Here is a 12,142-nt window from a genome sequence, read left to right on the forward strand (position 1 = left end):
ATAGCACTGGACAGTATTCTACACTATAGCACTGGACAGTATTCTACACTATAGCACCGAACAGAATTCTCCAAACGTCCTTCAGCAAATGAGTGGGCAAACAGAACATGATACAGGCTGTGCATTCCTTCTCAGAAATGCTTAAAATACAGAAGTGTTTCAGATTTTAGAGGTTTTTGGGTTTTGGAATATTTACATAGAATTTACTGGTTAAGCATTTCTAGTCTAAAAATCCTAAATGTTCTTAAAATCCAAATTAATTAGTGCAGGCTCCAAGTGATAGACTTCGGGTCTGCAGGTGAGTGATGTTCTAACTAGGTGGAGCTGTGTCAAAACACCACTCAACTATTCACTAGCACAGATGAACTTCATAGTATTATGCTAAATAAACAGCCAGAAAAAAAAACAAATATATGAACCCACTTATAAATATAGGCAAATTTACAGAGATGGAAGGAGATGAGTGGTTACCAAGAGTTAGGTGTAGGGAGCGGGGGCAGAGGATATTATTATTGATTATTGTATAGTTTCTATTTGGGATGATAAATTAGTTTTGGAACTATACAGTGGTCATGATCAAATAACAGCAAAAATTGAGTTATACGCACTATACTAATTACTGAATTACACATTTAAAAATAATTAAAATGGGGCTGGTGGGATGGCTCGGCAGGCAAAAGCACTTGTCACCAAGTATAATGACTTAACCAATTCCTGGGACCCACAGGATAGAAAGGAGAGAACCAACTCTTGCAAATTGTTCTCTGACCTCCACATGCATACACACATACATGAATGCACACATGCACAAACACACATGCATACAAATAAATAAATACAATTAAGAAGTTGTGAAAATGTCAAATGTTATTTTCTTGTATATTCAAATTTAAAAATAGAAACAAGAAAGCATTTTAGAAGCAAAGTACCTTTTAGGGTGTAGAAAGTTAAGGAGACCATAAATTAGTATCAAAATGTAATATATTTTATTAAGAACAAAGGCTGAGCCAGGACCTCCAGCTCAGGCCTGCACCCCACTCTCAGGAGGCTTACCCAGGAAGACTGAAAGTTCGAGACCAGAATGGGATATACAGCAGGATTCTGTATCCCAAAAACAGAAACAAAGACAAACTGATGCTTAGTAACAAAACGGACCTAACAAAAGTAACTATTTTCAGAAGATAAGATGGAGTTCATGGAAGTAGGTGATTTTTGTACATGGAATCTGAAAGCAACACTTTTAAAGACTCAAAGGCCAGTGAGTATGCAGATACCCTCATGTTTTTTAAAAGAGGAAATATAAGATATATATATATACACATACACACACTCATGTATAGCAATATACAAATAATAATACATTTATACTATGTAAAATGTCATTTATCTGTGTGTCTCTGTGAACATGTGGAGGCCACAAGAAAACATGCAGGAAACAGTTCTTTCTCCCCACCAGGTTGGTCTGAGGAATTTAACAGGTGGTCAGGCTTGGTGACAAGCACCTTAACCTGCTTAGCCATATTGCCAGTCTTATATATTTATATTTTTATACTTAAAAAATATATGATTAAGGATATTTACTAACATGGAAAATATGATAGAATGAAAAAAACATTATAAAATGAGAGAATGTTATTCTTGTAAATATACACATAGCTTTATGAGACACAAAGAATATTTATATTAGGATAAATGTAAAGGGTTGGAGAGATGGCTCATGGTTAAGAACATTGATTGCTCTTCCAGAATACCTGGGTTCAAGTCTCAGCACCCACATGGCAGCTTACAACTGTCTGTAACTCTAGTTCCAGGGGACCCAATGCCCTCTTCTGGCCTCCTTGGGTACTGCATGCATGCATCTGGTGCACAGACATACATGCAGGTAAAACACCCATACACATAAAATAATTTTTAAAAGGATAAATGTTATAAGTTATAATGGCCATCTTTATATTTACACCTTTACAAAAAGATATATTATTTTAAAATCATTTAAAAGAACAAGACAAGTTTGACTTTGGAAAAAATAATACAACCCCTTTGATTTTTTTGAAAATGAAGTCTAAAACTCGCAAAAGTTAAAGAATGATTATCAACCGGTTATTTCCTTCACCTTAAAACTATTCTTAGTATACAGTATTCCTACATGTCATTCCTTTAGTATACAAGTTTTCACAATAAATGTCAACAATAGCACATATATTAAAGGAAGCCTCAGTAGCTGGGCATGGGCACACTCCTGCACCCTAGCCACCCAAGAGGTGAGTTCAAAGCTGCAAACAAGAAGACCTGCTAAAGCATTAAGCAACACAACTGAATCTTGAGTATCTTACAGAAGTCTGAAGGGCATTCTCTTGACATAGTTTTTAGGACTTTAATGACAGTCTGAAATGGTTTTGTAGACTTACCTCTGCTAAATCTTCAAAACAGCTGCCAGCTAACGGATGGGGACTACTTTCATCTGTCATTTCTACCGTGTCTTCAATCAAACCTAAAAGTTTCACAGTCAATTCATGGATATCCGAAATGTTACTGAAAATCTTTTCAATTTCCTAAAAAATAAAAAAAGGTTAAGGCACGTAAGGCTGAGAACCATGCTACACACTGCTACAGGGACACAAGTGTGCTGAGCTGCTGAGTGTGTGGGGACCCGAGTTCATATCCCGGCACCACTGAGAGCCAGCTGTGCTGCTGTGTGTTTGTGACCTGGGGTGAAGGGGCAGCCGTGTGTCACTCACTGCCCGGCCAGCCAGTCCAGCAGATTAAATGAGCTCCAGGTTCTCTGAGAGAAACTGTCTCAAAAGGAAGGGGGTAGTAAGATGGCTTGGCTGATGACTGCCACTGAGCATAATCACCTGAGACTCATTCCCAGGACACACAGTGAAGGAAAGAACCTATTTCCACAGGTTGTCCTCTGCCCTCCATGTGTACACACACACGAGATAAATGTTAAAGATGTATTTTCACCTAATTCATTAAAGTATATTCTAAGACAGTAAAAGTAAATCATGAATACAAAGGAAAATTTAAGAATCTCTTAGATCGGAGACAGTAAATATACTAGAATAAATAAATTCCAGATAGCTTGAATTTATAATGCTCAAATCTCATAGGCATCACTATAAATTGAAATTGGCTAAGATGCTGAAAGAATGAAGGTCTTAAAGAGTAAGCTAATGACAACAGCTAGGATCAGGATGAAAAATGATTCTTAGTGTAGATACAATTTAATTGTTCAATTTATTGGTCATGTTCCAAATTTTGAAGGAACTAAAGATGTCATCAGATGGCCATGCTTGAATTGTTGTCATATTTAGATTAAGTCATGAGCACTGGAGACACAAACAGATCCCATTACTTACCATCCAGGCTACAGAACGACTATCCTAGTATCTTGCACTGGGAATATAATCGGCTACGGAACATTATCCACCTGCACGCTGAATCCTGGCTCTACTATGTTTGGCTTTTGTCCTGGTTCTTCTGATGGAGCTCATAAAACACTGGACTTCCCTGAGTGTGTGCTCACTCCTGAGTCTGTGATAACAAGGGTGAGGATTGGAGGGATGGCATGTTCCCTCTGCTCACTGACTTTTCTGGAGCAGGGGAGGAGAATGGAGTCCAAGCTCTACAGAGACTTGTGAGCAAGGCTGCTGAGCTTCTGAGCTGTGGACACATGGAGGTGTCAGGAGCACAGCTTCCCAGGCAGAGCATGGAAGCCATGACCCTCGGACTTGTCCCTTCCTTTCCCTCACTGCCGTACACTTTGTATCATGTAACATTCCTTATAATAAACCGGTTAACTTAAAGGAGCCCTCCAGCAAATTAACCGAACTCAAGGAGGGAGCCATAGGAACTTCAACTATTACAGCCTGTTTGGTATGAATCCTTCAGCTGTGCCACCATGTCTAGCGAGGTAACGTCAGGTTTGAGGTTATCTGTTGAAGAACTACTTCGTGTGTAAAAAGGTCAGAGGAGACACGCATATCATAAAGGTTTATGCGTGAGAAATTAAAGGTTAAAGAACAAAAACGTTTTTTTCTTTTACAACACGCAAGATGAAAGACCATGGACTAAGATGCAAATGACAGTTAGGCTCTGACACTGAAAATGTTTCACACAATATCGTAAGCCTTTGACATGGGCTTTCTCTTAAAATCTATTTATTTGTTGATGAGGTGCTGCTAAGGATGACAAGGCAGTGTTCTTAGCATTGGTCTGCACTCCCAGCTTCCTGTGGCCTTATCAGACTGGCACCCACAGCATCTCTGTCTCACAAATGAGAACAGAAGCACCAACGAGTCAGGGAATTTGCTCATGGCCACATATCTTTTTTTTTTAATATTTTATTTATTTATTATGTATACAATATTCTGTTTGTGTGTATGCCTGCAGGCCAGAAGAGGGCACCAGACCTCATTACAAATGGTTGTGAGCCACCATGTGGTTGCTGGGAATTGAACTCAGGACCTTTGGAAGAGCAGGCAATGCTCTTAACCTCTGAGCCATCTCTCCAGCCCATGGCCACACATCTTGTAACTGGAATCAACCTTAATTCATTTATTACTTTTCTAACATTTGCCAAGAAATTCTCTGATGGTCTTTAACTCAAAACTTTAGAGTGTAGTCTACAGGGAAAAAAACATTTACAGCAGAAACAGAGAGGGAGGGATAAAAGGAATCCTTACTTCTAACCAACCTTTAGTACAACAGAGATTGCCTATCGAATCTACATTAATCCAGTGAAAAAAGACAAATTAATTCCCCAGGAGTGAACACTGGTGGGGCACAGGAATGACACAAAAGAGAATATTAACCAATAGTGTTTGCTGATTTTATTCCTAAAATTGTCATGGAAAACCAGTTTATAATGTAGTAGAAAAGAACTTAAATCCAAGCCCTATGGCTATATTGGATTTGATAATTCATAACTATTTTACACCAGGAAAGTAGAAACAGTGATGTCTGCCCTATATATGTCCCTTCTGAGATGATCAAACAAAACTGAATTTAAAAAAAAATCCTGAATACATTCTAGCATATCCAAAAGGGGTTAGCAACATTATTAAACTAAAAATGTATGCAAAAGAAACAAGTTAAGGTCAATTAAAACACCTTGAATTATCATTTGATCATTCTTCTAGGAAATAATAAAAGCTATCAGTTCTGAAGCATTCAGAGAGCCAGACCTGAGCACTGTACCTGTTTGCTTTTGGAAGTTATTGCAGTGGAGAACAGGAGGCATACGATAGGGAAGCTTAAGATTAAATATTTTTTAAATATAGGTCAAACATACTTAGAGAAAAATGCACCATTGCTAAAGGAAAGAAAAAAAATCAAGAAAAAAAAGAAATAAAAAGAGAAAGAAACCTATAGATTTTTTAGCTGAAGTTCCTAAAACTGTCCTGGGTTTTGTTGTTTACTTTAAGACAGTAATTCACTATGTAACCTAGATAAGCCTGCAACTCCTGATCCTCCTGCCTCTGTATCCTGAATTCTGGGCTATGGCATGAGGTTCATATCCTGAGAGACTGACTTTATGCTATAGAGAGAGAAGAGGCCCAAGTCCCTTGACCCATCCTCGTCCTGTATGCAAACAGGATACTACTACTTTTTTTTGGGGGGGGGGGGGGAGGGGTTCGAGACAGGGTTTCCCTGCAGCTTTGGAGTTCAAAGTCAGCCTGGACTACAGAGTAAGTTCCAGGCCACCCAGAGCTACATAATGAGAACCTGTGTCAAAAACAGAACAATAACAACTTTGAGACAGTAATTCACCGTGTCCACTGGTGAAGCTTGTAGCCCTAAAGCGCCCACCAGAAGGGAAGGAGCAACACTTCTAGACCATTTTCTTCACTATTCCAAATGAGTGACTAACTCTAACAACAGCTGGCTAAGCCTGTTACTGTGCAGCAGAAAATGTCATCGTTCCAATGAAAATCCCTCCACCTGACTCTACTGCCACTGCACTTACACCAATTAACAATTCAGACGGTTTTAAACTCAGAACTACAAGAAAAACACTTACATTCTAGTGAGGTGAACAATACACTAACAACGGCCATTTGCTGCGGGTGTGCACCGGAGTACTTACAGAAGGCCTGAACAGCTTCCGGTCAGAAAGGAAGGCTTCCCGGAACACTTTGATGATCATATTCAGCTCCCGGAGGTACTGCCTCTCTTCTGCAATTTCAGTTCTGACAAGGTCATAGTAGTTTAGCTCACCAGAAGAACTAGGTTCGTCTTCACAGAGAGAAATCAAACCTATATCATCATCCTGATCAAACATGTCCATCAAAACCTGGGAAGCACAAATCAGGAATGTACAGTTACTTTCCTTTTGCAAAGCTGTTTTAAAGTATAGCAATTAAAACGCTATTAGGCAGTAAGAACTGTATCTTGCACACACAAATTTACATTAGGAAACTTAGGGGAAAGTCAGATGAGATGATGTTAAGCTGGATAAAGTAAAATTAACGCTTCTGGAATACACATGTATGTGCATATGTACATACGTCATATCCATATATACACATATATCCATATATACACAGTCATATATAAGAACAAAAAGAGAATGCTTTTAGGAAAAATCACAGTTCCGCTACCTAGACAACTATGATTATAGATAAGTATTTTTCTTAAGAAAGTCATATTCTTTATGTGTAAAACACAACAAATGGAAGGAGAGATGATGTCTAGCAAGTAACTGGTACCCAGCATCCTTGCTGCAATGGATGGCAGCATGCGCCTGGGCAGAGCTGAAGGAAAATGAAGTGCCAGTGTAAAGGCAGGTGACCTTTGGCGGTGTGAAGTGCCAGTGTAAAGGCAGGTGACCTACGGTGGTGTGAAGTGCCAGTGTAAAGGCAGGTGACCTATGGGGGTGTGAAGTGCCAGTGCAAAGGCAGGTGACCTACGGCGGTGTAAAGGCGGGTGACCTATGGCGGTGTGAAGTGCCAGTGCAAAGGCGGGTGACCTATGGCAGTGTGAAGCTTTCTAAAGCACAGTGCTCTCGTTCAACTTTGCATCAGAATGATTTTTCTTTGAAAATTATATCTGTACTAAACAAACATTTTCTTGTCATTATTGCTCTCTGTGTGTGTTTGTATGTACATTTGTGTACTTAGTGTGCAAATGTCAGCCAAAAGGCAAGAACTATTCTTAAATCAAAAGCAATGGGTATAAGATGACTATATATTTTAATACTGTTTTTTAATTTGGACCTAGTTAATTAAATATTCAAAACTGTTAAAGAGTTCAGGAAACTAGGCATAGGTGGGTGGTGCATGACCTTAACCCCAGTACTCAGAAGGCAGAGGCAAGTGGGTTTCTGAGTTTGAGGCCAGTCTGGTCTACAGCATGAGTTTCAGGACAGCCTAGGCTGTTACGCACAGAAACTCTTTTTCTTGAAAACAAAACAAAAAAGTTCAGGAAAGGCCGTAAAATGGCTCAATGGTTAAAATGTTTACTGTTTCTGCAGAAGTCTCAGTCTGCTTCCCAGCAAGACATTAAGCAGCTCAGACCACCTGTAATAGCAGCTCCAGAGATCCAATGCCCTTGAGCATCTGTGAGTACCTGTACATAGATGGTGCACATGGACTGATGGAGGCGCACACACACACAAATAAAATTAATTAAAAAAAGTTTAGGAAAAATGTGAGTAGGAGAGGACACATTGGGGATGCCTGAAGGAATGGGAGGGAGGAGTCGGTTCCTTTGGGGAGTTGGAGGTGCAAATGATCAAGATGCACTCCAGTTCCAGGGAATCTGAAGCTTTCCTTTGACCTCTGCAGGCACCAAGCACATACATACATATAAGGAGGTAAAATACTCACACTTATAAAAATAAATAAATCTAAATAAATAAGTTAAATATATTCTATGTTTTATAAAGGGAAAGGAGCTCGCAGGATGGCTCAGGAGGGTGCCCGCTGCTGAGCCTGACAACCTGAGTTTAATCCCCTAACTTATAACTTACATGGTAGAAGCCGAGGAGCGACTCCTCCTGAGTTTAATCCCCTAACTTATAACTTACACGGTAGATGACGGAGCGGCTCCTGCAAGCTGTTCTCTGACCTCTGCATGAATTCCCCAGTAACACACATACAACACACACGTATAAACACTAAGTAATTTTATTTTTTAAGAGTTCAGAGGAAGAAAAGGAAAGGTATACCTCTGTAAAGAAAGTCCTGTCAGATGAGAGGCAATTACGATATTAAGAGGTAATCATTCATTCATTCAGCAAAACATCTATTGGTCACCAGAAATAGCACCAACTCTTGCCAGTACAGCAGTGAATAAAGAACCCTGCCTCCCTGCTCTTACTGAATTAACTCCGAAGCTGTTCAGTCTTGGTTCTCTCCATTTACCTCCAGTCTGTTATTGCTGCTTGCTTTGGTTTAGGTTCTTTTTATTTGTTTGGCTTTGTGGGGCTTTGCTTTTTGAGACACCACCTTCCTAGCTAGCTCTGGCTGTCCTGGAACTTACTATGTAGACCAGGCTGTCCTAGAACTCATTCTGTAGACCAGGCTGGCCTCAGACTCAAAGAGATTTGCCTGCCTCTGCTTCTAAGAGCTGGGACTAAAGGTGTGTACCACTATGCCTGGCATTTTCTTTTTGTTTTTAGACGAGGGCTTACATGGTAGTTCAGGTTGACCTGGAACTCACTATGGAGCCAAGACTGGCCTTGAACTTGTAGTTCTATCCAGTCTCCACGAGCAATCTTTCCAGTACGGCCTGTGCTCATTACCTCTAATTCATTCATTTAGCAAGCTCACTAGTTCCTTCCTGCTCTCAGATCTAGTGATATGCCTTTATTCTTGTTTGCTCTAGTACTTTTTTGGTTTGTTTTTCTGAGATAAAGTCTTGATACCTAGCCCAGGCTACTCTCAAACTTGAGATCGTTTTACCTCAAATTCCTAAGTGCTGAGATTAAAAGCATGAAGATCCATGTCCAGCTTCACTAGTTCAGAACAGCTGATCATTCTCTACTTAAAGTGCATGCCTTTGAAGCCAGCACTTGGGAGGCAGAGGCAGGCGGGTGTCTGAATTCAAGGCCAGCCTGGTCTACAAAGTGAATTCCAGGATAGCTAAGGCTATTGCATAGAGAAACCCTGTCTCAAAAACTAAAATGAAACAAAACAAACAAACAACATCCTCTGCCTGGGAGGAGATGGCTCAGTGATGAAGATGCTTTTGTAGAGTACCCAAGTTTGGTTCCCAGTACCCATGTAGCAGCTCGCTACTGTCTAACACCAGTTCCAAGGTTGTTGGCCTCTGTTCTGGCCTTGTGGACACTACATGCACTTATATACATGCAGGTTAAACATTCATACACATCAAAAACAAATATGGACCCCCAAAGGCCATCTGTTACAGATTTGGTCCCTAGCCATGAAACTTTTCGGAAGTATGGAACCTTTGAGAGGTGGCGTCTTGTGGGAATAAAATCACTAGTATAGTGTGGCAGAAGTGGGTACTGGACTCCACACCTTCCTCTGTGTCCTGGTCACCATAAGTGAGCATGGTAGAGGTGGGAACTGGACTCCACACCTCTCTCTCTATGTCCTGATCACCAAAAAGTGAGAGAAAGACGAAGATAGTACAATCCCAAAACTCCTAAATTCAAATGCTAAAGGGGTCAAGCATGTGTAGCATAGTGATATATAAGAAATGATAAAAATCAGGGCAAACTGCAAGATATCTACACCTAAAATAAAAGTAGACTGCTCAATGCCAGGCATTTTCTTTATGAACAAAGTCTGGAATCTAGATTTTTATGTGAGATTTTTAGATTTGTAAAATGTATAACTGCCCTCAATCTATCACCATGCCAACATATCCTGTATCACTCCTCAAACCCTCTCAACTCAGAAACCCTTCTTTTTCCGGTCAGTGCCCTGTATTCCTGTCTAGACTCCCTTTCTCTAATACTCAATCCCTGTTGTGGAATATTTAACTATGTAAAAGTGTGTTACTTTAACTATGTAGAGATGTGTTGCATTTGTTTATGTTACAGAATATTACTTTAACTATGTAGAGATGTGTTGCATTTGTTTATGTTACAGAATATTACTTTAACTATGTAAAAGTGTGTTACTTTAACTATGTAAAAGTGTGCTACTTTATGTAGAGATGTGTTGCATTTGTTTATGTTACAGAATATTACTTTAACTATGTACAGGTGTGTTACATTTGTTTAACAATGTACAGATGTGTTGCTTTGCCTGCCTAAGGCACCTGGTTGGTCTAATCAAAAGCTGAACAGTCAAGAGTTAGGCAGAGGAGAAACAGGCAGGGCTGGCAGGCAGAGAGAACAAGTAGGAGGAGGAATCTAGGCTCGAGGAAAAGGAGAGAAAAAGAGATGCCAGCAACCAGCCAGCCAGCCAGTTGCCAGACAGACAGACATGGAAGAAGCAGGAAAACAGGACATACGGAATGAAACAAAGCCAAAGCCCTGAGGCAAAATGTAAATAATGAGAACAGGTTAAATTAAGTTATAGGAGCTAGCTAGAAACAAGCATAATCTACAGCTGAGCACTCATATCTAATAAGAAGTCTCCATGTCATGATTTGGGGGCTCACAGTCTAAGAAACCCCACCCATCTTTTCATCACTTAATACAAATGAAAACTTCACACAACTTTTCAGATTCTCTCTGACTCCCCACTGTCTACTACTAATCTCCTATCTTTTCCACAGAATCACCCAATTTATACTAAAATTTCTGTTCATGTTTTCTTTATAGACAGAACTAAGGATTGAAAACCATGCACAAAAATAGCATCTGCTTAAAGGGCTTGTCCATATACGATGGTTACATGCTAGGGTGGGAAAGGGTTCTGAAGTGCTAAATGACTGAGCAGACTGAACAACAGCACAGCACAAAACATTCTGCGGGCTGTGTTCTAACCAAGAGTAAGCAAACAGAGCCAAGCTCAGTGTGATGACAATCGTACAAACCCAGCTACTCAAAAGGCTGAGGAAGGGGACTGCAAACTTGAAGGTAACTTGGGAATTTCGGTAAGACCTTGAATCAAAATAAAGTGAAAAGGGTCAGGGACGTGACCCAACGCTACAGAGCTTCCTTAGTGTGTGCCAATAAACAAACAAATAGTAGATAAATACATAGATAAATGATAGACCAACTGATGATAGATAGACAGGTAGACAGAGATAGGTTTGGAAACAGATGTGATATTACCATGCAAGAATAAGACACCCTATTCCTCTCAAGACTAGGCCTGACAAATTAAATTTCAGAGAAGCACTCTGCCCTCCTTCTCCCCTACCTTAAGCAGCAATCTCCTTTGGCATATGTTTAAATACTACTTTGCTCAGTAGTCACAGATATGATTGAAGTTGAGTTCTTCACTGTGATGTGATTGTTCTCAGTAATCTGTGATGTGTCAGCACACCTTGTAATGGTCAAATATTGCTTTTATTTTTAAATATAAAAATGTTTTTGTGTTTTTTGTCTAGAAAGCTAAACATCTCTAGAAATTAGTTTCTCAAATAGCTATTAAACATGATATATGAGCTCCTGAGACAGTGATCACTAGAAACAAGTTTAGATGTATGAAGACCACACCATGTCACACAGCTCATCAATTCACTCATAACTGGAACCACGAACACAGTCATCTGCATTTGAGCTGAGCACATGACTGGCTCTTGTGACAAACAGGAGACTGTGAAAAGGAAGTCTGAATTAAGGATCAGCAAACTACAGTACACACGCCAAATCCTGCCCACTGTCTATTTTCCTGCAGTTTTACTGGAACACAGCCCATGCCCGTTGTGCTCAGGGTGAAACAAGCAGCTGCAGGAGAGACTGCAATAGTCATCATCCTTGCTGCTGCTTTGCCGACACCAGGCTGTCCTCACACTTGCAGCAATCCTCCTGCCTACGCCTGCTAAGTGTTAAGATTACAGGTATAAACCAACTATGACCGGTCTGGGGCTAGCTCTTTACGTATTTGTTGATGCTGAATTGGACAAGAGGTGAACAGGAGAAGAAAAGTGGGACATTTTAACCTAGAAGGAGGTTTTCTTTTTTTTGGTTTTTCGAGACAGGGTTTCTCTGTGGTTTTGGAGCCTGTCCTGGAACTAGCTCTTGTAGACCAGGCTGGTCTCGAACTCA

General features: G+C 40.1%; 1 protein-coding gene across 2 annotated transcripts in view; it reads right to left on the bottom strand.

The window, feature by feature from the left end:
• Positions 1-12,142, bottom strand: part of Sos2 (SOS Ras/Rho guanine nucleotide exchange factor 2) — a 102,235-nt gene that overhangs the window by 50,096 nt on the left and 39,997 nt on the right. For both annotated transcript variants that reach the window (XM_005343147.2, XM_005343146.3), the window contains exons 5-6: positions 6,092-6,298; positions 2,409-2,552 (exon numbers count right to left, since the gene is read on the bottom strand). In XM_005343147.2, coding sequence (XP_005343204.1) covers positions 2,409-2,552; positions 6,092-6,298 — 351 coding nt within the window. The remainder of the gene's footprint in view (positions 1-2,408; positions 2,553-6,091; positions 6,299-12,142) is intronic.

The sequence above is a fragment of the Microtus ochrogaster genome, chromosome 1, assembly GCF_000317375.1.
Source record: "Microtus ochrogaster isolate Prairie Vole_2 chromosome 1, MicOch1.0, whole genome shotgun sequence".
In the NCBI taxonomy this organism is placed as follows: domain Eukaryota; kingdom Metazoa; phylum Chordata; class Mammalia; order Rodentia; family Cricetidae; genus Microtus; species Microtus ochrogaster.